This window comes from Leishmania major, chromosome 36, assembly GCF_000002725.2.
Source record: "Leishmania major strain Friedlin complete genome, chromosome 36".
Classification (NCBI taxonomy): Eukaryota; Euglenozoa; class Kinetoplastea; order Trypanosomatida; family Trypanosomatidae; genus Leishmania; species Leishmania major.
Window position 1 is genome coordinate 1,683,310 of NC_007287.2, and position 27,792 is coordinate 1,711,101.

At 58.8% G+C, this 27,792-nt stretch overlaps 5 protein-coding genes across 5 annotated transcripts; all 5 read left to right on the top strand.

Moving 5' to 3' along the window:
• Nucleotides 1-848: 848 nt before the first annotated feature.
• LMJF_36_4350 (conserved hypothetical protein) lies at nucleotides 849-3,518 on the top strand (the record flags this gene model as incomplete). The annotated part of the gene is made up of 1 exon (XM_001686967.1): nucleotides 849-3,518. One exon carries the CDS (start codon nucleotides 849-851, stop codon nucleotides 3,516-3,518), a length of 2,670 nt encoding a protein of 889 aa, XP_001687019.1.
• Nucleotides 3,519-5,952: 2,434 nt separating this feature from the next.
• On the top strand, nucleotides 5,953-7,185 carry RPT6 (proteasome regulatory ATPase subunit; the record flags this gene model as incomplete). The annotated part of the gene is made up of 1 exon (XM_001686968.1): nucleotides 5,953-7,185. One exon carries the CDS (start codon nucleotides 5,953-5,955, stop codon nucleotides 7,183-7,185), a length of 1,233 nt encoding a protein of 410 aa, XP_001687020.1.
• Nucleotides 7,186-12,013: 4,828 nt separating this feature from the next.
• On the top strand, nucleotides 12,014-19,675 carry LMJF_36_4370 (conserved hypothetical protein; the record flags this gene model as incomplete). The annotated part of the gene is made up of 1 exon (XM_001686969.1): nucleotides 12,014-19,675. One exon carries the CDS (start codon nucleotides 12,014-12,016, stop codon nucleotides 19,673-19,675), a length of 7,662 nt encoding a protein of 2,553 aa, XP_001687021.1.
• A 1,523-nt stretch (nucleotides 19,676-21,198) lies between these two features.
• On the top strand, nucleotides 21,199-22,680 carry LMJF_36_4380 (putative alternative oxidase; the record flags this gene model as incomplete). Its single annotated transcript, XM_001686970.1, has 1 exon — nucleotides 21,199-22,680. The coding sequence occupies one exon, from the start codon at nucleotides 21,199-21,201 to the stop codon at nucleotides 22,678-22,680; it is 1,482 nt and encodes a 493-aa protein (XP_001687022.1).
• Nucleotides 22,681-23,646: 966 nt separating this feature from the next.
• On the top strand, nucleotides 23,647-26,241 carry LMJF_36_4390 (putative gamma-tubulin complex subunit; the record flags this gene model as incomplete). Its single annotated transcript, XM_001686971.1, has 1 exon — nucleotides 23,647-26,241. The coding sequence occupies one exon, from the start codon at nucleotides 23,647-23,649 to the stop codon at nucleotides 26,239-26,241; it is 2,595 nt and encodes an 864-aa protein (XP_001687023.1).
• Between the last annotated feature and the right edge of the window lie 1,551 nt (nucleotides 26,242-27,792).

The window sequence follows — 27,792 nt, forward strand, 5'->3', positions numbered from 1 at the left end:
AGTCCGCACCTGCGTCGTTGGCTCGCGGATGCTGTCGGCAAAGGATGCCTAAAAGGTGGTCCTGGTGACGTGCATCATCCCTGTCTGTGTCACAGCGAGGGTGCAGGTGGCCTCGGCGACGAAGAAGGAAGAGCAGCGAAGAAAACAACGTTGTCTTCCGCCTCTGCTGTAGATCATCGAAAGACACTGATGAATGCCCATCGTCACACGCTGTCTCATCGCCCGGGGACGATGCGCTTGAAAAGACCTGCATCTCGTCCATTCCTCGCGGCGAGATTCAGTATGCGACAACAAACCTGTCGGATGTTTTTTTATTTCGTAGCTCGCCATCGCTTTCTCTCACCTCGCCATCGCTTTCTCTCCAGCTCGTCGACTGCTCCCAGCCCCACACGAAGGGAGTTATCTCCACCACAGCTGGCCGCACTGCGCGCGTCGCCACGGCCAGAGAAGAGAGAGCGAAGCTTTTTTTTTGTGCCGCTGCGCTCTGAGAGGAATCGCAAACTTCTCTTGTCTCGAAGGTCACGCCACCTCGTCTGCAGGTCGCATAGGGTTTTCGGAGGCTTACGAGGGGAAAAGCCTATGCGTGTGCATGTCTGGCCCCGTCACGCTATCTAATCGAAGGGAACTGGCAGAGCTCATAGCGAGGGTAGCGTAGTCTCGCTTTTTTTTTTGTATCTAGTTGCTGATTGTGGCGAAGGGGATGGGTGTCGTACTGGAAACATCCCACGGCGGTTTGTGATCTGCGCAGATACCAGCAGAGGAAAGGAAGGCGGCAGCTGCCATTCGCGCCGCGGCCCTTCACGCGTCGGCCTTGTACTGTGGCCGCTATCGCACACTTGCCATCTTGAATGGGACCAGTCGCTGCGTCGGCGTGCTCGCACATGGACGACTCACGTGGATCAGCTCGGTTCCCGCAACCAAGGACACCGGAGCCGCAGCGCTTCCAATTCCGAAGCCTGCGGTGGTGCCCGGAGGCACAGACGCCAACGGCCCAGCATGACGGAGGCGCACCCTATGCAGCGGAGGAGGTGGCCTATATGTATGCTGACGAGGAGGGTGTACGGCATGCGCCGCGCACCGACGTGGGGCATCTCACGCGGCCAGGGGCCCAGGATGACGGTGCTAGTCCTTGCACACCGCGAACGGTGTGTCAGTCTCGGATGAGGCAGTGCGCGGAGCTAGCAAACGCGCATCCCTTTTCCGCCTCACTGCGCACCGCCCATGCATCCGCTGCTCCCCTGCAGCAGTCGCCATGCTCATTCACGCCATCCATCGCGGATGCCCCCGTGGTGCGTCGCACTCGGTCTCTCTCGTGTCCAAGTGCCTATCGATCCGTCGCACCAGCTCGCTGCTCAGTCGGGTACGGCATCAGCAGTGGAGGAGCAGGGCAGAGCATCGGCCGACCCACCACCGTATTGAGTGGTGTGTCACCCGCCGGTGTGAATGTGTGTGGCTCGCCGTCCGCCGTTTCGGCTGCACGCCCGACAGTGCCGTTACACTCGGCGTTGTCTACGACAGCGCTCTCGACGGCGGATGAGCAAGGCCGTACGCTTCCGGAGCGCCGCGACGGCGTTGATGATCTGCCCGCTTGCGAAAGCAACGATGTCTTTCTCATGCACACGTACACCACGCAGCCGTGTGCCACCTCCACCTCCGTCCCACAGCTCACGCGTCTTTCGGTTTCCTCCAGTGGGCACAGCCCTGCTGTGCCGACGAACTGGTCTATTGGCCGCCCGACCACGCTGCGCTGTCGCGACACGGACTCTGACGTGCACTGCAATTGGGGTGCCATTCAAGGGGAGGATGAGGAGGACAAGGAGTCGTTGATCGGTTGTGCGACACAAGTCTGGCGCATCTCTGCCGAGGTGCAGATGCCGCTGCAGTGTTCCCATGGCACAAGGGCGACAGAGGAAGAGACGCTGCTCGGCGCCCCGACCTCGCATTGTGGTGACCACCTGACAAACGGCAGAGGCGTATTTGCGTCCTCGCCACCCATTGTGTGGCAGCCAGCACCGCTGCCGGCGTCTTTTTCGGCCTCCCAGATCGACCTTTCCGGTGGCGGCCAGGACAACGCGGTGCTGTTGAGCGGTGCGCCTGTGGGGAGCGCCGAAGAGGAAACCCACAACGACAACCGTGAGGTGACGCGGTCGAACGTGATACCGGCAACCGGAGACATTGCGGCCACGGAATCGAACGATTCCTTTGTCGGCTTGGAGGCTGCACCGCGCAAGGGCTATGCCCGGTCCAACAGCGGCACGCCTCCGCGAAGCGATCTTGGGTCTCCCAACAACGCGGCCAACCTGCAAGCGCACGGTCGCGCCGCTAATGGAGTGTCTGCAGGTGTCGAACTCGTGTACCGCGCAGCAGCGTCGGAGACCAACTCTCACCACTTCGGGGCATCTCTGTGTGCCAATATCGGCAGCGGCTGCCGTGCCCGCTTGGGGATACCTGCAGAGTGGCGCGACCACATGTGTGCCGCCACCCCGCAGGGACGGGGCGTGTGGGTGCAAGTGCCGGGGCAGCTGCGTGAGTCTGAATACCCAGCCTCCACAACTACGGCCGAGGCGGTTGCCGCGCGGCTGGCGCACATCTCTATCCACACCTCTCCTACCCCAAAGCGACTGGCGTTTGAAGAGGAGGAGCTTGTCGAGAGGGTCAGCGGTGGCGGCTCGCCGACGCTGATCCCTGCGGTGCGCTTTGTCGCGGACGGCGCTGCTCGACGGGGCGCTTGCAACGAGGCTTCAGTTGCTCAAGGCGCTGGTGGCTCTACTGAAGTTGGTCTCCTGGGTAGAGGCGCCGGGGGCCTGAGCAGCAGTGGCATGCGGTGGGCTTCGGTGTTTGGCGATAGTGGCCATCTTGAGTTGTGTAGCAGTCGCATCCCCAGTGGGCTGCAGCTGCTCCGCTCCCGAAAACGCTGCCTTGACGAAATGCAAGCGACAGACACGCAGGAAAGGCATGCCGACACGCTAGTTACCGGAGGTATCAGCGACGCACGCGATGCAAGTTATCTTGTACCCGATAGGGTCGCCCGTATGAGCTTAGCGACTCCTTTCGAGAACCTAGAGGAGGATGGCGACGGCGATGAGGAGGCAGTGAAGAGGCAGAGGCGCGAGGAGCAGCGTCGCATGCGACTGCAGCATCTTCTTCCGGCTTCGCCAAACACGATGGATGACCTCATTCCGGCTCCGGCGCGAGCTCTTGGGACGGCAGTGGCTCCCTGCTCATCTGTGTCCTCCTCGCACGTGCGTAGCACCGTGCACGGGATCCAGTCGACGCAGGATCAGCAGCATCAACAAGACCGCACCCGCAACGACGATCCGGCTTCGTGGAGTCAGGTGAGCAGCATCAGCTACGTGACGCCGGCGTCGCAGAGCACGTCGATGGGCCTTTGGGGGGTGCCTGGCACACTCTCTCAAGGCCACCACGGCGGCGCAGTGGTGTGTTCCGTCGGCTCCGGCTCGCAGTTGTTGACACCACTCCCAACAAACGTGATGCCGCAGCCATCACACAAGCCGTAGAGAGCGAGTTGTTTGCCCCATCGACAACACCAGCAACGCGCTCGAGAATCATCTTGCACTTACTCGTGCGCTTCCCTCGGCCACAGGCTCATGCCGGTGTGCCTCTCACTCTCTCACAGCCACTGTCGCTTTTGTTTTATGTATATATATATACATATATGTATGTGTGTGTGTGTGTGTGTGCCAGGGTGCCGCTTCTTTTCGCTCTTGTTTTTGTTCTTTTTTATCTTGCGTGTCTCTCTCCATACGTGCAGGCGGGGGCCCTGATCAGCTCCTTCTCCCCCTCTTCCCACGCCCGGTGTGTCTGAACGCCCGCATGCAGTGGACTGGCGTTTTCCGCGCTGCCGTTGCCTTGCGTCTTCTCAGCTTATTATGACTTTATTCTCACCACATCCTCACCACCACCACCACCCCGCCTCTCCTCCTTTGAATACCTTGCCCTCTCCCTTTGAGCTGACCTAGATCGTGTGTTCCCTTTCGAAAGCCGCCTCTGTCCCCCTCCCAACCTCCATACTCCTCTTCATGTTCCTTTTCGTGTGTTTTCAGAGCTGAGGCAACGGAACGGTCGCAAATGACGAGGGCGAGGGAGAAAGGCGAATGCCTCTTGTGGGCACCCACGCAGTCCTCTCCTCTCCTCTCGTTTTCTCTGCCCACTCCCCTTCCAGTTATTCGCCTTCGTCAGCGTGATGTTTCCCCTCGCACTGCGCTTCTCTTTCTTTTTGTTGTTCTGCGCTTCTCCATTGCTACATTTTTTTTGTGTGTTCTCCTGCACTTCTTAGATCAGTCAGCGCACAGCGCCCCCCCCCTCCCTCAGCATCGGCGGCTTTGCCTGCTCCTCACCCATGTTGTGGTACTCAGACAGTGCCGACGCCCCTCTCGTCCCCTCCCGCCACACGGATACCGCAAGGCCTTACTTTGCCATTCATTTATGTTAAGGCATGTGAAGACGACCTTGTGTTTGTGTATCGCGCTTGTCTTGATGGCTGTTCTTTTACGGTGTTGCCGCGCCCTGGCTGTACGTTTGCTAGATTCCGGTTCTCGTGAGACCCACAGTCACGTCGCCTCTTCTTTCACCCTGTCGATTCCACACACAAATCTTGTCGTGCTTTGTATGCGTGTGTGTGTATGTGTTTTCCGTTTGCTAGATTGTAGTAGATGCTCGAGATTCACTGGCGTGTTGGTGTTTGCTTGCTTTGTGTTGTTTTTTGTACGCCGAATCACTGGAGCATGTTCCTTCTTTGTGTGATACGCGCATCGGCAGATGACAGGAAGGCCCTGCCTCCTTCCCCTCACTCCCCTCACCAACACCGCGGAGCAACACGTTTTGAAATTTTATTCGTTTCCATCCGCAGAAGATTGCCCCCACCCCGCCCCTACTCCACGTCCGAAGAATGAAATAGTCAAAGCAAGCTGTGCGCAGTTTGCGGAACTGCAGAAGCGCGGCCCTACCACGAACTGTCTTGCAGCAGCGGTGAGCGAAAAGGGTCTGAGGTGCCCTTTTCTCAGTGCTTGTGCTGTCGCGTTGTATCACTCGCGGCCAGTGCAGGCACCCTGCTCTTTGCGGGGCGCGAAACGATGCGGAAACCCCCCAGACAAGTTTCATGAGTCTCTTGGACATTATAAAACACACACACACACACACACACACACACACACACACATTTAGTTGCTAACACTCCTGCGGCGACTCTCTTGCCAGCGTGCACCGCAACGGATGGTGCAAGAGTATTGTGCGACCGGCAGGACTGCCATTCCGTCATGTGGAACCTTTGTAGTGGTTCTACGGTGCCGAAGTGGGGAAGGGGCTGCTGACCTTTCTCGTTCACACCGTACTCTACTCTCCACATTCCGCCACTCGTCTTCTCGTCTATTGAACCTCCAACGCGTGTGTGTGTGTGTGTGTGTGTGTCAAAAAATCCGGCGGCACCTGCCTGCACATCCACGAAACTCAAACAAACGCATGCGCATCTACTCATACAAGAAGGAGAACGCTGTATTATCTCTCCCCCTTCTCATCGAGTTTTGCGCTTCTCTATCTCCCGCTCACCGTCGTCGTCCACATCGCCACATCCTTTGCCGCTGTGCGCACATCTCTGTGAGTGTGTGACTACGCGCAGCTTTCGAGGAACGACATCCGCGACACACAGACGGGCTTTGTTTTCTCCCTCACGGCGCTCTTCTCATCTATCAAAACGTGCACGCGCATTCATACAAAGCCGCGCCTTGTTAGGCATTCCGCTGTCGCACCTTTGAACCGACAAGTAGCCGCGCGCGCCGTCGATTCGCCGGCTTTCCGCTCGTCAGATATCCGCACTCAGCGGCTACTTGGTGTTTTTCTTTTGGAGGGGGTTCTGGTAGACCGTCATCATTTTTGCCCCATCTTGGCTGTGTTCTCGTTTCTTTGTCGCCAACACTCCCTCGCATACATCCGGCCATGCTCGCTGCCGTTGCCGTGCCGTCGTCGTCGTCGTCAACGGCGCCGGGGACCAACACCGCCGTCTCTGACTACTTTCTTCAGAAGATCCACGAGCTGCGCGCAACGCAGAAGCGAACCCTCGATAATTTCGAGCGCCTCGAAGCCCAGCGCAATGACCTTAACCGCCGTGTCCGCCACCTCAAGGAGGAGGTGCAAATGCTGCAGGAATCCGGCTCCCTGGTCGTGGACGTTGTCAGAGTAATGGGCAAGAACAAGGTGTTGGTGAAGGCCGGTTCTGGGCAGGGAAAGATGGTGGTGGATGTGGACAAGTCGGTGGACTTCAAGGACTTGACCCCCAACGCCCGCGTCGCCCTGCGCAGCGGCACCTCAGCGATCCACTACATTCTGCCCACGAAGGTCGATCCGCTCGTGTCGCTCATGAAGGTTGAGAAGGCTGGCAAGGAGTCGACCTATGACGAGATCGGCGGCCTATCGCGCCAGGTGAAGGAGATCAAGGAAGTGATCGAGCTCCCCGTGAAGCACCCAAAGCTGTTCGAGGCTCTTGGCATTGAGCAGCCGAAGGGTGTGCTTCTGTATGGCCCGCCTGGCACTGGAAAGACGCTGCTTGCGCGTGCGGTGGCACACCACACCGACTGCACCTTTATCCGTGTCAGTGGCGCGGAGCTGGTGCAGAAGTACATCGGCGAGGGTGCTCGCATGGTGCGTGAGTTGTTCGTTATGGCGCGTGAGCACAGCCCCTCCATCATTTTCATGGATGAAATCGACTCCATCGGCTCCTCGCGCTTGGAGTCAGGCGAGAACGGTGACAGTGAGGTGCAGCGTACCATGCTTGAGCTCCTGAACCAGCTGGATGGCTTTGAGGCCTCCAAAAACATCAAAGTGATTATGGCAACCAACCGCATGGACATCCTTGACGAGGCGCTGCTGCGTCCTGGTCGCATTGACCGTAAGATCGAGTTTCCCGCCCCGGACGAAGCGGCCCGCTTTGAGATTCTAAAGATCCACTCGCGCAAGATGAATCTGACGCGCGGCATCGACCTCAAAGACATTGCCAAGAAAACGTCCAACTGCTCTGGCGCCGAGCTGAAGGCGGTGTGCACCGAGGCAGGCATGTTTGCTCTACGCGAGCGCCGCGTGCACATCACGCACGAGGACTTTGTGCTCGCTGTTGCCAAGGTGATGCACAAGGACCAGGACAAGAACGTGTCGTTGAAGAAGATGTGGAAGTAGAAAAAGGTAGATGACTGAAGAAGACGGTAGGAAACGTGTGACCATCTGGCCATGCTGTCATGTACACTGTGAGCGTGTCTGTGTGTGTCTCTTGTACGCCTTTGCCCGGGGATAAGGCGTGTCGAGCAGGCCGGTTGTTTGCCTGACCTACTGCGTTGACGACTCTGCCTCGGCATCCGCCTTCCTTTTTGTTGTGCTCTCGTCATTCCTCTTGTTTTCAGGCAGCGTCGAGGTGGCGGCGAAGACTCCCTTGCGTGAACACACGTGCGCGCGTGCAAATGATGCGTGTGTGCGTGTGTGCGTGTGCGTGCGTCTGTGCACCCCGCGCGCTGCCGCTCAGGTTTTGCGTGGATGGCGCAAAGAGATGTGCGCCGCTGCTTCTGCCCTCTGTTGCTTCCGCTCGGGTGTGTTGAGGACAGTCATCTCCTCACAACGTCTTTCCTTTTTTTTTTTGCTTCGCGCTTGTGTATGTGTACGTGCCCGCGTGTGTTTGTTCATGTTTCTGTGCGTTGGTGCCCGCGTGTGTTTGTCTCTCGGCGTTTGTTAGCTGGTGACTTTCAGCGTTCCAAGTAGCTGAAAAGCGAAAGGCAAGCGATCGATTGATCAATCGATGGATCGATCGATCAATCGAGAGAGAGAAGGCGGCAATGGTGACCGTGGCGGGTACCAGTAGTGTGTGTGTGTGTGTGTGTGTGTGCAGGCTGTGTAGAGTTGGGGATGAGGCAGTGGAGCGGGACAGGTGGCAGCCATCTCCGAAGCGAATACATGGACATGAGTGACGAAAGCGGAGCTCACCAGCGTGCATTGTGTCTCTCTATGCATACTTCCGGGTGGCCACGGTGCGTCTAGCGCTTGTTGCGGCGCTGCTTTGTGACGTACTGGTGGATGCGTGCCGCTGCCTTCTGCTTGCGTGTCCTCTGCCGCTGTTCGACGCTGTACTACCTCCCTTGCACGATCTCCCCTGGCCGGCTTCTTCGTCTTCCACTCCTGTGTGAACTGCGGCTGCGGTGTTTTCGTCTTTTTCTGATTGTACGAGAAGGATGCAAATTGAACAAAGACGGCCCGGGCGGATACTCTGCGGCACCTGCAATGTTCCGCCATGCTCCGTAGGTTCCGTTTGTGCGCATGGAGGATCTCGTGCATTGGCTCACGTCGGCACGCTGCGGCATCGGTCAGCTGTCAAGGTGAGGGTATGCAAGTCAGAGTGCCGGCAGTCGCTCGAGAGCAGAAAGTGCGACGTGCTGCGTTTTCGTTGCCGAAGTGCTCACGCTCCTTTTAGCTGGATGTATTTCCGACGGCAAGGGAGCACTCCCTCTTCATACTTTGTCTCCCCTTTTCCTCCTCGCTCGCAGCGCTGTGCCGCGTGCCGTGTGCCTTCCTCACGGCCTCTAGTGTGCCGAACCTGATGCTTTCACGATACTAGCCGCTTGTCCAACATCCTGTTTCTTCGCTGCTCCTCTGCAACCCCGTCGCATTTCTTTGCTTTCTGCTCTTCCTCTCGGCAACATCGGCCCTCTCAACTGCGCTCCTCCACACACATTCGCATCGTGCTCCTGCATTTTCGATTGGCGCTCGCTAACACTGCTGGCGATCACTTTGGGCCTGCGCAGCAGCTGAAACCGCGGACATCAGTAGTGTAGTCACGGCTCTGTTCGCGTGTGCGTGCGGGTCAGTGAAAGCGCCACGGACGGAAGGAAAAATAAAACAAATAAACACAAACACCAAAGGGAAAGCAAACCACAACAGAACGGCAGATCACAGAACGCGGCCGCTTCCAGAGCGACAGCAGCAACCGCAATCGCATCACTGTCCGCTCCACATTTTCTCTTCCTTTTTTCCCCCCACCTTTTCCTTCTAGCCGAGGTTTCTGCGCTCCGCCTTTCGTGGCTTTCTCGCATTTCTTCTTCAAACCTGATCTGCCCCCCCCCTCTCTTTCTTTCTTTCTTGCTGTTTTTTGTGCTTCGTGTTGTGCACGTAAGCAGATCTAAACGATCCCTTGCCCCCACCTCCTTTTTTTCGCTTACCTCTGCAACGCCACAGGCACACGGATATCGTAAAACAGCAAAGAAACTGGCAGCCAACAGAGGCGATGGTCGCTTAGCTGAAGATTAGGCTTCACCTTCGTTCCTTTTGGTCTTTTAGAAGCAACAAAAATTTTTTCCATCTCTTCGGTTGTATTCGTCGCACGCCCATTCGGCGTGTGTCTGTGGTACTCTTGTTTCTCCTCCTTTTTTGTTGTTCGATTTGTTGTCCATCTTTAACTTCATTGTTTGTGGATTGTGGTGAGATTTTCTTTTTTAGTGTGCTCCGCCCTGCCCTCCCTATCTCTGCTGGTCATCGATTCGAGGCGGTTCGTGCGTTTGTGGGCACACCCTGTATATCTGCTTATGTGAATCAAGCAAGTTAGGTGAGTGGAAAGCAACACGGCTGAGTCGAGAGTCGTTTTGACGAGAGACGTCGCGCGCGCGAGAGTCGGGAGGATCGGTGATTCGCGCATCTCTCTCTCTCTCTCTCTCTGTCGCTTTCGCTGAGTGCATTTGCTTGCTCGGAGTTTTTTCATTTTGTTTTCGCGGGGGTGACTCTTCTTCGTCACCTTTGCCCTGCCCTCCCCACCCCCAACCTCCTCTTACCCCCTTTCTGTGTATTGTTCTGCTGATACTCTTCCTCTGTTTTGCGTTGTATGTTGTGGTGCTCCTTCGTTTTCACGGTTTACGTCTCCGTGTCTTCCGCTGTGGCTGCTGCGTCACGCTGTTTGTGAGTCGTGTCATAATTGGTGCGCCCGTGCGCGTGTGTCTCCCTCCTCTCTTTTACTTCTGCACGTGTGTGTATGTGTGGCTGCTGTGCTTCGCGATTGGTTGACCTTTGGGAACGTTGTTTGTGTTCGTTCGTCCACGCGTTTCTCGTTTTATTTATCGCGAGCTATCGGTGGACTCGTCTCGCGTCTCCCCACTTTGCTTCTGTTTTCTTCTCTTTGTCGGTCCGTTGCTGTGATTCTCTTTTTGGCGCTCTTTTGCTACGCTCCCTCTGCCTCCGCACTGAACCGCCAACGGAAAGCAAGCTTTCCTTCATTTGTTTTCGCTCTGTTGCTCACTCACTACCGACACGTTGGTGTCTGCGTAGGTGTGTGTCACTACTGCGTCGTTGTTGGCTTTTCGGAGTCGTGTCCATTAGCTCTTTCCTCCGTCTCTCTCTCTCTCTCTCCTTTTCCTTTTGACGCGTTCTCTACTCATTCTGGTCGAGCGTTTAGTTTATCTTTTCCCTGGCACCTCTCTCTCTCTCTCTCTCTTGAGTCAACTCCTCTTTTTTTCTGGTTATTTCTGCTCCGTCTCATTCGCCGCTGCTGGTGCTGGCTTGCATTGCTTGGGTCTCTGCGTGTGCGTGTGCGTGTGTGTGTGTGTGTGTGGTGTTGTCGAACGTTGTCTTACAGTGTTTTCTACTCGCTGGCGTTCTCTGTGACGCCCGCGCATCTGCCATTGTTCCGCGACACTAGTCTCTTTGGACAGCGTGCCCCCACCCTAACCCCCCACCCAAGCCCCTCTCCTTTTGTTGTTTCTCTCCCTCTCTCTGTTCTCGGTTGTGCGAGCACCGCTTCGTTCTCGTTTTGACGTTTTGACGCTTTACGTTGGTTGGCTGCTCTGCCCTCGAAGGATTCGGCTGTGATTTTTGGTAGTTCTGGTGCTGGTTTCGGTCATTGTTCCAGGTCCTGATCGCGACGCCGTTTTCCTCTTCGTCCTTCCGTTTGTGTCTCTGTGTGTGTCCCCAATACGAACACCACCATCTGCACTGCTCGACTTCTGCATCCATCGGTCGACGCACTTGCTTCCCGTTGACGCCTTCGCTCTTTGCGCCTTCTCACGTTTTCTCAGCTCCCCCTCCCCGTCTCTCTGAACACGTGTATGCGTGTAGCTTCCTCTTTTGCGTGAAGTGCTTTCGCTCTCTTTCTCTATCTCCCGCGCTCTCGCTTCCGATCCTCATCGTCGCCCTGTGTTCTTCGTCTTTTTTCCCCTCCCTCGTCTGCCGTGTCTCGTGCGTTGGTGTGCGTGCGTTGCCGTTGTACGTGTGGTCTGTTCGCTCTTGATTGTCGGGTGACCCACTTCCTCTCGCGTCTTCCTGTGCCAGCTGTCCACCTCTCCTCCCCCCTCTTCCTCCCTCACTTTTTTTTCTCGCTCTCTCCGTGCAACGACAGCGCTGCCTCGAAGAGCCTTACCGGGATACACGGCTCTCGCGTCTGTTCTGCGACCAACAAGTGGGACGTAGTATAATCGGTTTTCATCTGGTCTGCAACACGGAAAAGAAAAAAACAAGCGAAGGAGAAGTGAGCGCAAAAGGATCGTGCTGGGAGGCCTGGGCGTTGCGTCTTGAAGGCGTCGTTTTTTCTTCATATTGCGCTGTTTCGCTTTCTCTCCCTTCTTCCCTATTTGCGGTTCTCTTTTTCGCCCTCCTCCTCCTCTTCCTCCTCCACTCCTCTCCCCAAAGCCGTCGTTAATGGGTGCTTTACCTGTCCCTCTACTTTTAACCGCCTCCTCCTGCTGCTGCTGCTGCTGCTGCTGCTGCTACTTTCCCTATCTCTCCATCTCTCACGGTTTTTCTTTTTGTTCTTGTTGTTTGTTTTTTGTTTCGCGTGTGTAGTTCGTGCTCATTCCTACGGCTCGACGCCGGGGCAAGGGGTGCGGGCCGCTCTCGTGGTTATTTGGCGTTCGAAGGGTGTCGAGCACATCAAGAGGCGCCCCGTTTGTGCGCTTCTTCAGGCTCTGGGTCGGCGTCGACGGACAGAGCGGCGACATAGCGCCCACCACTCTCTTTTCCATTACACGGAAGCACTGCAGCAATGAGGATGGGCTCGTTAGCATTGCTGAGCGACATTCGCACAGCTTACTTGGCAGGCTACGACGCAGCCCAGCGATCGGGTGAAACGATTCTCAGTTCCTCCCGGGGCGCCATAGACAGGGCCAAGGTGACGGCAGGGACTAAGGACGCGCGCCAGCGCCTCGAGGAACACCTCCGATTGCTTTGCACCACCATTTGCATCTCGGGTGAAGAGTACGTGAGGGCGTTTCCGGCGAACTTGTACGTGCCGTTGTTGACGGAGATCTTGACTGCCGCCCATGTGGCGCAGAGAAGCGACGGTTGCGTCATGAACCCCTTGTCATCGGACGTGTGCGACAGTGACGTGCCTTCCTCCTTTAGCGTTGTGAAGCAGCCATCGCACAAGGTGGTGCTAAAGAGTCGCTCGAATAAGCTCTTGTCCTCATACATGCCGGCTCTTGGCATGCAGGCCGCCTCGCCCGTGGCGGTTTTTGCGCTACGAGCACTCGCGCTCATTGCGGACATGGTGCCCAGCGGCAGCTTCGCATTCTGCCCTAGCCGAAGCAAGGACACCATCGCGACTTTGGCGCTTTACATCAGCGAACCGGATTTCCTAGTCGTCAATGAGGACCTTGCGGAAGAGCTGCTCAAATGCTTTCGGTACGTCTCCATGGTCACGTATGACGCATGCATTGATGCGCGGGTCCCCGCGCGTACCGTAGAAATGCTACTGGTCTTGGAGCCCCACCACCTGCGCGTCCTGTGTGTCCAAGTGGTGTCGAACCTCCTCGCGCGCGCGCGAGAGTCGGACCTGGAGGGGGTGTGGGCACCCGTGATGGCGAAGTTGCTTGAGTCATTCGACAGTTTCCTCCTCGAAAGCTCACTTCGCCTAAGCGCACCCGAGACAACTACCCAGGTGGCGACGGATGGCTCCTCCAGGCCAACAGCGGCGACAGCAGCTGCCACTACTGCATTCGTCACGCCCACCGCTGTGCGCTCGCTCACAGGCAAGGAGACGACGCTGCTGCAGCACTACATGGAGGCGATTGCGCATGCCGTCGACCGCCTCTTTGTTAGCGTTGCCTCGATGAAGGCACATATGAAGCTGCTGGATCACATGATCCGAGTGTGCGTGCAGGTGCTGCAACTGTCTCTGAACATTATACCTGCCACGTGCGGCGAGTGGCTCCGCTCCGTCGCCCTCTCGCCGATTCTCGCCTTTTATCTGACCAATCCGCCGTTTGCGGTGCCGGTGTTGCTGCAGCTGCGCGTCTGGGAGGCTGTTTGTGGCTGCATGCTGACGCTCGTAGATCGGCGGGCGGTGGGTACCAGAGCCTCCGGGGCAGCTGCTGGAGTTACCGCTCTTGAGAGTGAGGTAGCGGGAGGTGCACCAGATGACAGAGCTGCCATGCAGATCAACAGCTCTGCGCACACCGCATCGTCTGCGGCGGCATCTTCAGCGTCACTGGCATCGAATGCGCAGCGCGGCAGGGGCGAGGGCCCCGCTCTGACAACAGGCCCAGTCCTAACAACAGATGTGACCACGATTCCCTTCATCGCCGATGAACTGCGGTTGCTCCCGCTGTTGGAGTTTTTGCTAGTGCTGCTTCCATGCGCTTGCCGCGGGCACTCTCACACAGACTTCCGCCACGTGACCCTCCCGTACTTCGGCTGGACCTGGGAGGACGACTTCCACAACGAGACCGAGTGCAACGAGGCGATATCGCGGCGGCTCGAGCGCATTTATCAGCAGACGCGCAGCTGCCGCAAGCACGAACTCTTTGCAATAACACACGGAAAGCAGCGCGTATTTTACATTGATTTCCTGAGCAAGTCGTACGTGAGCGAGCGGCGGGAGCGCCACTGTCTGCACCGCAAGCCCCTTCTGACGGGCTACATGCATGGCACGCAAGACGCACTGCTGCGCGGCTGCACCTGCTGCGCTTCTGAGCCGGCCCCCCGCTTCTCGACCTGGGTGAACCGCAACTACATGCAGCTTCGCACGGCAGACACCGAGGCCGGTGGCCGGCGCGGGGAGTCTCTCTCCTCTTCGTCCTCCTGTGCCTCCTCCGGCGACGCAGCGGACGAGGAGGACGGCTCACAGGCACCAGGGTCAACACCGCAGTCGTCCGCGATGGTGCGGGCCTCCTCGTCTCTGTCGCTGCGCTCGAGCAGCGCGAGGGATCGAGGAAGGGGTCATGTCTCTTCATCCTCGTCCTCCCACCTGCGCCACCAGATAAACACGCTGCAAATGCCCGACGTTCACGCTAGTGACCCCGACGATGGGGACGGAAATCGCGACACTGCCACGAGCCCGTCGGCAAGTCGGCGGTCGAGAGGCTCAGGCACCACCCGCGAGGGCAGCGGAGGTGCGGCCAATGTGCACCACGGCAACCGCCTTCCTCATACCGCATACAGCGAGGGGGACGAAGTGAATGCAGATGACGAGGACTGCTACAGCAGTATGAACGGACACCAGGGCGAGTCGCAGCAGCTCAACCCGCGCCGCCGCGGCGGTGGGCTAGGCTTCCTGCTGTGCAGGTGCGACAGTGACACCACTGCAAGCTCTCAGGGCCGCAGTCGGCAGATACGCATGAGAGCCTATCTTCCTGAAACACCGCCCTTTCCCCACCACCGCCATGATTCGCTCGCCATTACGGTGCTGCCGATGGAGGCAGTGCTGGAGAGCCCTGGGGAGCGACTGCAGGCCGACCTGTCGACCCGCAAGTCGTTTCTTGGCAAAGGCGTTCTTTCAAGCCTGCTGGTCACCGTTGTGCCGGCGCTGCTCAGCGTGCTGGACAATTGCGTGAACCCGGTTGTGGCGCGGCACAGTGTGACGCTGTTACTGCGGTGCCTCTCCCTCAGTGCCAACTTACGAACCCAAGTGACCGGCGAGTCGATTGAGCTCTTCACGGGCAGCTGCTCGGGAGAGAAGGCGGCCGCTGCGGCAGCGGCGTCGGAGGTGAGCGATAAAAGTGGATGGCGGCGCATGTCGTTTCGTAAATGGATCACCGGCGGAAGTGGCAGCAAGCCGAGAGGGTGGCAGCGCGCGGAGTGGGAGGCGACGCAGGCGGCATTGCAGCGACTTGCCCCTTCCCTATGCGAGGTCTTGGTGAGCCTGTACGTCGCAGACAGCGTGAACATTGTGGCGGAGCGGCAGGAAACATTTGGGTACGTGCGCGACGATCTCTTGATGGCGGACGAGTTGGCCCGAGTCGGATTGTCAAAGGATTTTTTCAGCTTCCAGTTGGCCTTGCCGTCTGAGCTGCACGTGTGCACGGCTGACGCGATCACGCTCCTGCTCCACCTCTTTCCCAGTGTAAAGCCGTCGGCGAGCGCAGCGTCGGCTCCCAAATTGAAGGCGCTCAAAAAGTCCAGGAAGACGAGCAACCTTCACAGGCCACCACGCCACAGCATCAGTGGCGACAAGGATGCCGGCGTGCTAGCATCACTGACGCAATCGATGTCCTCGTCGGGCTCAAGCACGAAGACGTCCACGGCTGGCCAGCCGACGACACCGGCCGCCCAGGCAGCTCTTCAACGGCAGCATTCACAGGACCTACGTGACACGGTTGCTTCTCTGGCGTTATCAGAGACCCCGGTGCTCCAGTACAGGACTCCGGTCTCGCAGGGAGGCCAAGGACACGTCACAAAGCCTTTGTCACCGACACAGCGCCCCGCACCAGTTCCGCAGCAAGGCAGCGCTGATGCCAACGCTACCAACAGTCAGCCGCCACCTCTCTTATCGCCCACGACGCTGTCGCGGCCTTCCACCATGTCGCTCTCACTCTCTGCCAGCGAGAGCTACTCGGCCAGCGTGGATACGGTGCAGGATTGCTTGTCCAAGGCGTCCCCGGCGGACAGCCGCGGCGTCGGAGGCGCTGGTGTTTTTACTCTGCATCAGAGCACGCTCCTCGTCAGCTATGCCAGTCAGATCGTGCGCCGATCTACTAAGGCCTGCGCTGCGGCGCAGCAGATTCACGAGTCGATGAATCACAAAACATTTTACACCCGCGTCGTGATCGGCTCCCCGGAGCCGTGCGACGGCGGCGCGCTTCAGCTACAGTCCAGAGAGCTTACCCTGCGTCTTTTTCCCGATTCCAGGTGTCCGTACCACTCCACTTTCCTTGCCTGCACCGAGGCATTTTTCCATGCCTCGCAGGCTCTGCTAATGGCCCTGCTCGCTGCGGGAGCGTCACCGCCGGCCAGGTCCGGGGCAACCGCAGCGCCGTCGCGGGACCTGATGGCGCAGCCGGGGACGGCTGTGTTCTCGCCTGCTGTCGTCTCGGAGGTCCCGTCGGCTGCGGTGGCGCGCCTTCAAGGGCCGCAGCCGGGCCGACAAAGACCCTCTGCTTGTTTGACGGTGCGGCCCGCTGAGAGTGCGCACACCTCGGCGCCAGTGCAGAGCCAAGCACCGTCGCATTTCAAGGGAGGGGAGGAGTTCGCGGTGGGCGTGGAGCTGCCTGTCATCCCGGCGACGGTAAACGCGGGCGCAATGCAGGAGGCGATCGATCGCGCCATGGAGGACACCACAGGCCTCTATCGCCGCCTACCGCCTGCGCTGCGCGGCTTGCTGGGTTTCTATGACTACTGCAAGCAGTGCAACATCGAACTTCGTGCCGCTGTTGTCGAGACGCCAGAGATTCTAGGTGAAATGGCCACCCATTTGGAGAAGTGGCTGGCGTCGCGTGCGCGGCAGCGCGAGGATGTCGAGTGCTCTAACGCCAGCTTTGCACTCTCCCTCTACATGTCGAACAACTCATTGGACTCGAGCACAAGCCGTATCGTCGATGCGCTGCTGGCGAGCCAACAGCAGCTACATCTCGACAGCACCGCTCGCGGCAAGCTGCTCTGCCTGACGGCTGACTTTGCCACGACAATCGGGCGTGATCTCGGCCTCGCCACACTGGACGTCGCCCCATCGGTGGTGATGAAGCAGCCGTGCAGCTTTCAGAAACGGGCAAAGCGCGTCAAGACGTTTGACGCGATTCGCCTCCTCTTGTGGCGGCCTCTCAGCATTTTCCTTGACCCAAGGACCCCAACGACCGCGAAGCAACTGCTGAGCGGCAGTCTCAGTACTGCCGATGCTGCCTCCGTGGCATGGGGAGAGGCAGCGGGAGCCGAAAAGTCTGTGGTGATGGTGGGGTGTACAGAGCTGCGCGTTGTGACTGGTGTGAAGCTCCGCGACCCAATGATGTCGGTGCTCCCGATTATCACGATGGGCTTGCTGGCCGAGGCCGTGGCCGCGCAGGTACAGCTCCCGCCGGTCTCTGCCTTCTCGCGAAGCTTCACTCTCAAGTCCTCGCAGTTGTCGCCATCCCCGCGACCGCTGCACGCATCACAGGAGCGTCAAAGCCTGTCCGAGTCAGATTCAGGGAGAGGGGGGGCCGAGTCGTCGTGCCTCAAGAGCGAAAACGGCTTTGAGGAGCGCCGCCCGGACTCAACAGCGACGGCGACGACGGCGTCTGCAACGGAGCCGCCCATTTCTGCTGACCGCATTCTGTTTTTCTTGAATGATACACCACTATTTTCACCAATGACGACATTGCTCGACGCTTTGACCGCCTTCGCCGGCAGCGGTGCTAGCCTGCGTGACCTCGTGGAGAGACAGCGGCGTTCGTCGGTATCTGTGGACGCGCACAGCTCCGATATCTCGGCGACGCTGCCGACGCTGCCATTTTGGACGGTGACCCATGTCCTTAAGTTTGTCGTGCTAGCGGAGCCGCTGCCATCGTCGTTGATTCTTGGCTTGACGACAACGGCATCCGCATCTTCTGCGACGAACTGCTGCTGCTGCTGCGGGTGCGACGGCCTGAGGCCGGCTTTCTTATGCAGTCCTAAGCATCTCTTCGACGCGGCGCCGTCGAGTGGCCCTCTTGCCCTGTACTCCGCCCTCTCCACAGTAATGCGGGAGGAGGTCGGGAACTCGCTGGCGGTGCTAGAGAGCAACCAGCAGCGGCTGAGCAGCGCCGTCGTGCACGAGCTGTACCACCAGTTGAAAATGTTCATGTTGCCGCCTTTGCTCTGGTGCTGCGGCATCGGCGCCGCTGCCCAGGGAAGAACGCGTGGCCGCGTCGTCGGTACCGCCGCCACGCTCTCGGCAGGAGCCTTTCCCCTGCCGTCGTACGTGCTGTGGCGCTATCCCTTCATCTTCTCCGCGGAAATGCGCCTGTCCATTTTCAGGTTTTTCATTTCGGCGCAGCGCTCGCTGAGTTACGAGGAAGCGAAGCATCTGCTGCAGCACTACCGTCACCTGCTCGTGCGGCATGCAGCAGCGGAAGAGGCGCGGGCGACGGCGAGCGGCGCGGACGGCGACACCGAGGAAACGCTCAACATTGTGGGACTGCAGTGGCTGTCCGAGGAGGTGGTGCGTCGCCGCCGCGTCACACTCACGGTGCAGCGGCGCAACATCCTATGCTGCGCGGAGGAGCTGATACGGCTAGCCACTTGCAATGTCACCATCGACGTTGCCTTCGAGGGTGAGGCTGGTATCGGAAACGGCCCTGCGATGGAGTTCTACGAGATGGTGGCTGAGGAACTTTTAGACCCGAAGCACGGCCTGTGGCGCACCGAGCCGATCCCGATCGATGAGCCGGCGGACTCGTCGTCCTTGAGGGCGGCACCCCCACCAACTCGCAGCGCGAACCCGTCGCCGCGCACTGCTGCTACCGGTGTCCCACAGCGTCGGCGCCCATGCACGCCGCTGTTCCCTGCTGCGAAGCAGACCCCGACCAGCCTTCACTACTGGAAGCTGCTCGGTGTCCTCCTTGGCCGCCTGCTGGTGATTGGCACCACGTCCTCGCTTAACTTTCACCCCTTGCTGCTGCGCCGGCTGCGCGGGGAATCGCTCACGTCGACCGCGACTGAGGCGTCTCAAAACATGTCTCAGGTGGATGCGGCGCTGGAGTTCACGCTACATCGACTGGAGACGATGAACGCTGGTAGTCTGGCAGCGTGCGAGCTTTTCTTCACCATCCCTGTCAGCGAGGCGGACGGCTACGCGCCAGGTACGGTCAAGGAGCTGCCGCTCATACCTGGCGGCGCCGATCGCCAGGTCACGGTGGACAACGTGCGCGAGTACACACACAGCCTGCGTGCCTACTACCTGCACACGGTGCCTGACCTCGCCCTGCTCTACTTGCGCCAAGGACTCCAGCTCACCGTGAACCCGTTGTACCTGCAGCTGTTCACCGTCGATGAGCTGGGGCGGCTACTGGGCTCGCCGCTGGACTCTAAGGTATGGGAAACGCGGGAACAGTTCGCGCGTGACGTGGAGGCGGCGCACGGGTACCACATCAAAAGTGATGTGGTGCAGTACCTGCTCGATATCGTGCCCACCTGGAGCGCACAGATGCAGCACGCGTTCCTGAAGTTTGTCACCGGTTCCAGCGCTGTGCCGTATGGCGGGTTGACACAGCGCATCAAGGTGGTGCGGCGAGACGTTGACGTGTCTGCGGCGGATTTGTCTGTCACGCCTACTACCCACTCCTTCGGCATCAGCGCTGCGGGGCTTTTCACCACCTCGAGCTTCGCCGGCGGCGGCGTCAACTACGACAACAGCTTGCCCACCGTCAGCACTTGCTTCCTCTATTTGAAACTGCCCCGGTATAGCAGCAGGGCTGTGCTGCAGGATCGACTGCTCTTTGCCGTCTGTGAAGGGCAGCGCTTCTTCTCATTGACGTAGCCGAAGGTGCACGTGGAGCTCGTTGACCCGGGCATGAGATGCGTGCATGTTGCAGGAGGAGGAGGAGAGAAAAGGTATGCGCTACGCGTGCGTGCCCCCTGTGGGCTCTCAGAGTCCTTTCCGCCTTTACGCACGTGAACCGGACGCACTCGCGTCTTTGATGGATGGTTGCGTTGCCAGACTTCGCCTCTCTACGAGGGTGCTGCATCGTTTCTTCCGGCTTTCATTCCCTTCTGCGCTCCCAGCTCCCCTGCCCCCTCCCTCTCTCTATCTCTGCTGTTGGCCTTTCTTGATTCTGATTCCTATCTGACCCTAATCTCCCTTTTCTCGCCTCTTCTCTGTTTGTGCTCGTTTCCCGCTCTCACCATTATCATGCGTTGCCCCCTCCCCTCCCCTCCGAATCCGACACGTTGGTGTCGTGTTGGTCTCGTGCGCGCGCGCATGTGCGTGCGGGTGTGCGTGCTCCTCTCGCTCTACTGTCCATTCCCCTCTCTCCTCTTCCTCGCCTGTCCCGCTTTCTTCTCTTTTATCTGTTGTGTTGCATCGGGTGTTCGTCTGGTTCGCCGCGCTCTCCTCTCGGCTGCGTTTTTTTTTTTGCTATTATTCTCGTTGTTGGGGTTTTGGTCAAGTGTATTTTCATGTCCATCACCAAGGCCTTCTCCTCGGGTGCTTGAACCGCCCGCTTCGATGCATCTCTTCTTCTTGTGCCCTCGCTTTCCTACGCTTATGGCCGTTTGTTGAGGGTGCCTTGTTTGACACACCCTCCCCTTGCACACCAGGGCAGGGTGCGCCGTGTAGGTGTGCCTTTGATTGGATGTGGCATGTAGGCGCATCGCTTCTTTTTCACTCTCACGCTGAGCTTTTTTTTTTTCGGGCCTTTGCTGCGGAAGCGGGGACGCTCTACGCTCCACCTGCGCAGTCTCTTCCCTCCCCCCTTTCCCCCATCGTACGCTTTGGAGGTCGAAGGAGGCCGACAGGCACGCGAGGACGAATGGTTCAATGTGCGAAAGGTGAAAAGTGCAGCTGCTCTGATGTTTGAAACAATACCACACAAACCACAAAGGACAAATACTGTGCCTTCACGCGCTGTGCGTTCTTCGGAATCAAGTGAAGTGCACGTGTGCGTGCATGGCACCGGAAGACACACGCATAGGAGTGGGTGTCACGGAGCGGTGGAAATGCCCTCTGCTGCTTTCTCTGGGACCCTTTTCTCTTTCTCTCACCCGTCCATCGGATGTTGCACCTATGGAGTTACAAGGACACTCCTCCCTTGCACTCTCACGCGCTAACGCCTCCTTTTTATTCCCTCGCTTTGCGCGCGCGCTTTCTCTTTCTCTCTCTACCACTTCCAGCTCCCTTATCGTGATCAGCGTGTGTGCCGGTGGGATCGACACGCAACAGCGGAGAGCAACAAACGGGAAAGACATCCGCGAAAAGAAAGAAGTGTGTATGCCTATACACACACACACACACACACACACACGCACACGCGGAGACACACAGAGACGTTCGCGCACACTGGAATGCACAAAACACCTTTATTCATGCAGATGATGATGCGACTCCACATCCGCGTTGCATTGACATCGCTGTCAAGTAGCAGACGTTACGTCTCCAAGGGGGGCGGCCACCTCGGTACTAGCCGGTCCGCTTCGCAGGCTGCCTCATCTGCGAGCTGCTCGGCGAGCGTGTCGGCACCGTCGTCGAATGCGTTCGGCTCCTCCTCCGTCCGTATCAAGCCCCCGTCCTACCTGTATCGCGCCTTCATGGGCCACTCCACACCCTTTGCCGCGATAGCGCCTCCGCTTACACGCGCAGGTATCACGCAGCTGGAACGCGAGCCTCTGGCGCATAGCACCCCAGGCCGCATCAACGACCACATTTGCATCGGTATGGTCAAGACGCTGCGCTGGCTGGCCGATCGCGCCTTTCGTGAGCGGTACATCCACCGAGCAACAATGCTGGTAACCGTCGCGGCTGCAGCTCCAGCGGCGGGCTCTGTGGCGGCGTATTTACGCATGTTCTTCAGGCGGAGCAACAGCAGCAACGCCTGCACAGGTGACTCACAGATGCCCACAACAGCCGAAGCGAGCTCCCCGTTTCTGGCCTTTGGCAGCTCTCCAAGTCCCGGCGCTGCCCCACCTATTCCTGATGCATGCCGCGCCTTCGCCATGGCGCGCCCGTCACTCTACATGTCTACGTCCAGCGCCACCATGGAAGGAACAGGGCCGAGACCAGAGCATTCCTATGTCGACGAGCTCCGCGGCCTGCTCGCGCAGTGCGAGAGCCACGCCGTTCATTACCAAGTACTGAGCTGCATGGCCGAAATCACCCTTCTTGAGCGCAGTCTCGTACTCCTGCTGCAGGCGGTACACTTCACCATCTACCTGGCCTTGTTTCTCTTCTATCCGCGCATGGGCTTTCGGCTCATGGCTTACGCAGCGGAGGAGTCCTCTGTGGTGTGGACGCAGATGGTGAACGATGTCGATCTTGGCAAGATTGCCGAGCCGCGTGTGCCGCAATTGGCACTGCACTACTGGGGCTTAGAGGGGGTCTTTACCGCACAGGCGGCGCCACCGCCGAAAACGGTGACTCTGCAGGAGCAGGAGGCGGTTCTCTACAAGACCAGCGAGGGACTTGTGGCAGAACAGATCCCTGTCGCTGACGCGCCGATATCGGGTGCCTCACCGTACGGTAGCTATAACGGCCATCGGTCTGCAACGCCTCCCTCGCGATCCGCCGACCACGTGTCCGTGCCTTTCGCGGCGGCGGCTTCTTGCGACGGCAGCGCTGTGGACAGGAAGGAGAGCGAAGAACGCGTCGTCAATACCTCCGACCCTGGCGCCGGCCCGGGGTTGTCCGTCTTGACGCTGCGCGATGTTGCGCTGCTGATCCGCTCTGATGAGATGATCTTCCGAGACCTGAATCACGAATTAGCGAATAAGCTGGACATGCAGCCGAGCTGGACGCAGCGCCTCTTAGCATCCCTCGGCGGAGAGAAGTAGCCGGGAAGCTCAGCACAGAGACCGTGCACAACACGGACTGAAACGTGTGCGTCGGGTTTCGTGTAGGTGTGGGAATCTCAACCTCTGAGGAGGAGCGCCAGCGTGCTCGCACCCTTTCACACACGCGCACACGGAGGGAGTGTCTGATGGTGTTCCAACAGCAAGAAGGTGATTCTTCTCGGAGCCCAGACAGACATGTACATGCGGGGGCAAGGGGGTGGTGCTATGCCTCTTCTTCCTTTAGTCGCTGTTGTCCGACTTCTCTTCCTCAAATGTGAGAGTTAGGTATTGCACCCTTCTGGTGTTCTTGGGTTTCAACTTGCTCAGCTTCGTGCGCGCACGGCTCCAAGCGGCGGTTGTGTCTTTTGGTTGGTTGCCGCCATCCAGCGTTTGTCTGCCGGCCGCGTGGCACATGGCAGCAGCAGGAAAAGTAGCAGAGGAAGACAGCCGATGACTCCCCGCGCATGCAAAGACGGCGCCGCTGGGGTGTTCGACGGTTCTCTCTGGTCTCCTGTGTAGCGGAGCCGACTGCGCGGGGAACGATCATCAGGTTCTGTATGTGCATGGAGGTGTGTGTCACCCCGCGCCCACACTTCGCCCTCTCACATTTTCCCTTCGCTCCTGTAATCTGCTCGCTTTCCTCCCTTCCTTTATCGTTCTGCGACAGCATCCACGTCTGCTATCTGCATCATAGAAAACACTGCCTCGGCCCTTTGAAGTAGCACGCAAATCCGGCGCGCGCACACACAGACATATATATATATATGGATGTATGTGCATCAATACACACACACACACACACGCACACACCACACACACACAAAACACATATACATGTGCATATACACACGAGCGTTGGCTTGCATCGTTTTTCTTCGTTTTTTCTTTGGTAAGGGGTAGCGCTATCATCCATCTCTGCACCAATTCTTTTATTTTTGTTTTCGTGCGCGTGTTCCCGCGTGGACAATGAGCAGCACGACGGATTGGACCCGCTTCCTCGCCGCACTGGAGAAGCGAGGGGTTCGGTTTGATCAGGTGCAGTACGCCACTGACCGCCAGGAGGTCATTCGCGCGACCGGCATTACAGATGCCCTGAGCATCGCGGTGGTGGAGACGGAGTGGCAGCGCCACTGCAACGGCGGAAGAGCTACCTCGGGTGCGATACCACCGGACCACCAAGGCGTTTCCGCCAGTAATCCTGCACCCGCTCGCACTCTGGCACCGCTTCTATCTCAACCAGCACCCGATGAAAGAGGGCCGGTCACGTCTGCCAGAGCCTCGAACGACGGTGTGGCTGGCCTGCCGACTCTCCACGAGCTCTCCCAGTTGACAAGGCTGCCAGAGGAGTTGCAGGACACCGTGTTGGCGACTGAAGTGCTAGCGGCAGCAGTCGGACTCGGGGGCCTCTTCCTCCAGTACACGCCAGCGGCACCCGGCACCTCGAGCGGCATCAGCCCCAAAGAGGGTTTTCAGGTCTCGCCGCTGGTGCCTGCGTCTATGCGGAGCCTGTGCGAAACTGTCCTGCCTGTCGCCGACGCCTTCATGGCGCTTCGCTGCATCGAGAAGGCCGAGTACTCCAGTTGTAGTCTCGTGCTCATGGCACTCGGCGAGGTGGTCTCCGAGATCAACACGAGCTACGCTCACCAGGTCTCCAAGCTGCAGCTATGGAGTGAGGGGCGGCCGATGCCGCTGATGGGCGTGGTGTCGGAGATTCTCCGTGTGGGGCATCACGTGGTGCGACTGCGACAAGTGCTGCCAATGGATCTGATTTGCTCAGCGCTCGCTGAGGCGGCGGCGGCGGCAGCGGATCCGACTTCGTCGACTTTCGCCTCTCCCTCTACCGGGCTCGTGGGTCCTCGCATCTTGAATCACCTGTGTGACCAAGTGAATAAGTACTCCGGAAGCTGCGAGGATCACGAGCTGCTGACGCTGCTACTCCGCCGCTCGCTCGTCCCGTACCTGCGCATGTTGCAGCGCTGGATGCACAGCGGCGTGCTAGACGACCCGTACGGTGAGTTCTTCATATCGGAAGTGTACCACCCAGCGCAGCCGTCGGGGACGGCTGCGAGTCATCACCAGCAGCGACACGTTGGTCAGCTCTTTTTGGACGCGCTGGCGCCGTCGGCGACAAGCGCCGGGCGCGACGGTGAGCTTGGAGCGAGCGGCGCCAGCACGGCTTCTCAGGGCCGATTCGGCTTGAAAAGACGTGCGGCTGCGCAGCAGGACGTGGTGGCCTTTGACCGGCGCTTCTCCCTCAACAAGAGCCTCGTACCAGTGTTCCTCAACACACCGAGTCGCATAGCCAAAATGGCCTTTTTCGCTGGTAAGTACTGCTGTATCTTGCGAGAGTACGGCGCGGCACTCCCAGCATTTCGTCCCGCATCCGTGCCGGGCGGTGCTGGTGCTGCTGTAGGATCCAGGCCCGATGGTCCTGGTGACGCCCTCTTGACTTGGAGTGGAGCGAACCAGCTTCAGCGTCAGGTGCAGGAGTCCTTCGAGATCTCCAGCGGGGCCGTGATCCAGCTGCTGTTTAGTCCGTCCGTCGACTTGCTCGGCCATCTCAAGTCTCTGAAGCTGTACTTTCTCCAAGAGCGCGGTGATTGGGTGGTGGACTTCCTCGACAGCGCCGAGAGCCTCCTCGCTGAGCATCCGGATCGCATCAAACAGCACTCGATGCAGGTGCTGCTGCAAGCGGCCGTGGCCCGCAGCTGCTCAAGCGACCCGTACCATGACCTGATCGGGTGCAGCTTTGCAAACTGCACGTTGGAGGAGCTGCTGCAGGAACAGAACCGGCAGCGCGACAGCGGCGGCGACACAACGGCTGCGGCCGTCGGCGAAGGTGCGACGACGGCGCTGCCGTCCCGTCGGAGCATGGGCGGTAGCGGTGGCGAAGTTGACGCGCGGCGCAGCCTGGAGCTGCTTCAGCTCGAGACGGACCTGCAGTGGCCTTTGACGCTGGTGCTCGATGGAAAGGTGACGCATCGTCTCAACATCATCTTTCGGCTACTGATGTGGGTGAAGACCTGCGAGCGGCACCTGTTCGAGCTGTGGTATACGAACGAGATCCTTGGCGAGTTCAGTGCTGCTTACGGGCTAAAGCACCAGTTCGTCCAGTTTCTGCGGCAGTTCCAGTTTTACGCCGCCCATTTTGTGCTCGAGCCGCTGTGGAGTCGCCTCGTCGCGCGCATCGGTCAGGCAGACAGCGTCTTTGCCATCTCGCAGGCGCTCACGGACTTCTTCGACGGCGCTGAGACGGGCTTGGTTCTCTCCAGCACTCAGCGCTTCCGCAGCCTGGCACACATTCTCGAGCTAACAGAGCGATTCTGCGCGGTAGGGATGCACAGCAGTACGGCAACGATGCCGCTGATCGAGGCAACTCTGCATTCTGTAGAGGACCAGTTTCTGCGTGCGCTGTCGGAGCTTGCCTCGCCGATCGGACCTGACTACCCGCAGTTGGTGCCGCTGCTGACATGGATCGACTTTAGCCGCTTCTACGACCAGAACAACGTCTACCATGTTCAGCACGGCGCAGCAAGCTCTGCAGCGGGTCGTAGTATGTAAGGGTGCCGTGGGGGCACGGGCGTGGAAGCGACCAGGGCGGTGCGGGTGTGGAAGTTGTGTGCAACAGTGAAAAAACTACACCTGTACAGCATTGCAGCCGCTTGCCCTGATGCTGCTCGATCCTTTTAGCTGCGCTGTGCTCTTTTCCCGCCTCTTCTTTTCTGTGGCTAATGTAGACCGGAACCACGAACGAAGAGCAACAACGCCGTATGTGTCCCTCGGTTTTGTTCTTTGCGAGGGAAGAGCGGGTGGAGTGGGTGGGTGGGTGGTGGTGTGTGTGTGGGGGAGGAGTTTGCTCCACGGCAGATGGATGCATAGAACGAGCTGCACCCTAAAACAGATGAGCACACGTGCTGCGTTTTGTCAGATGCGTGTGGGTTGCCTGCTTACTCCACGCGGGAGACATGCGCGAGTGGCGGCGCGATGATGCGGTGCAACAGCCGTTTTGTTTTTGTTTTCACACAAAGATAGCGAGGCTGGGGCGCCGCAAGGCGTGCGGCATGATGCTTCCGCCACAACTTCTTGCACGGGCTGCGCACTGTCTGTATCGAGGGACTTATGCTCTTGGTCTTTTTCCTCCTTTCCTGCATGTCGTTCTGAGCTCTCTCATGCCGGGGCGCATCTCGACCACTGCTGTGCGAATGCTCCCCTTCTCCTCCCTTTCCCCTCAAGCACGTCCTGCGTTCCTTCGCTATGCTGCATCCGCCAATTTACCCCTTGTCTTTGTCTTGTGTGTCTCATTGCACTTCTTTGCCGGTGAGGAGGGAGCGGGTGGATGCAGGAAAAACAAACCGAATATCGGCACCTCCGGGGCAGCAACGACCACACCACGCTTGCATAAGCCGTGTGCGTGTGTGTGTGTGTGTGTCTATGTGTCTCGCTGCGTAGTTCACACCTCCCCTCTCCCCCGTTATTTTGTGTGAACATTTCTTCTGCTGCTCTGCGTCACACGCGGCACACGTGGTGCATCGAGAAATAAATGTACACCCATCGCACACCCCACACCGCCGAGCCCACAATCACACGGAGCATAGAAAAGGGGAGTGCCACCGGCAGTGCCGCCTCCCTTTGCACTGTAAAGAATGGAGTGTCGGGCTTCGTTTGAAATTAGGCAAACACAAAATCTCAACTTTCCATCATCGCATGAGGACTGGGGAACGAACGCAAGCTGACGTTTTATGTCGCGTTCCTCCTCCACTCTTCTTCTTCACGAGCAAGTGGCGACGTGGGTCGTGCTCCGGGGCGTGCGTGCAGCGTGCGACGGTGCGCAATTGACCTCTGAATGGAAGAGATTTCACTTGAGCAACACAGAGAGATGCATCCTCGCGCGCACGAGCAACATCCACTGCATCGGACGCGCGGGGTCACTAGATCCTTCACATGGCCGGCTTTCTCTCCGCGCTGCGAGAGGAGTTCTCCGAGGGCGAGCAGCAAGACGTGAGCGTTGGTGGGGCCGGGGGCGGGGCGCGCTTCAAGGCGTCGTTGCTGAAGGCGTTGGCAGCACGAGACCACAAAGCGAACTTTCCCACACTTCCTCTGAGCGCGGAGACT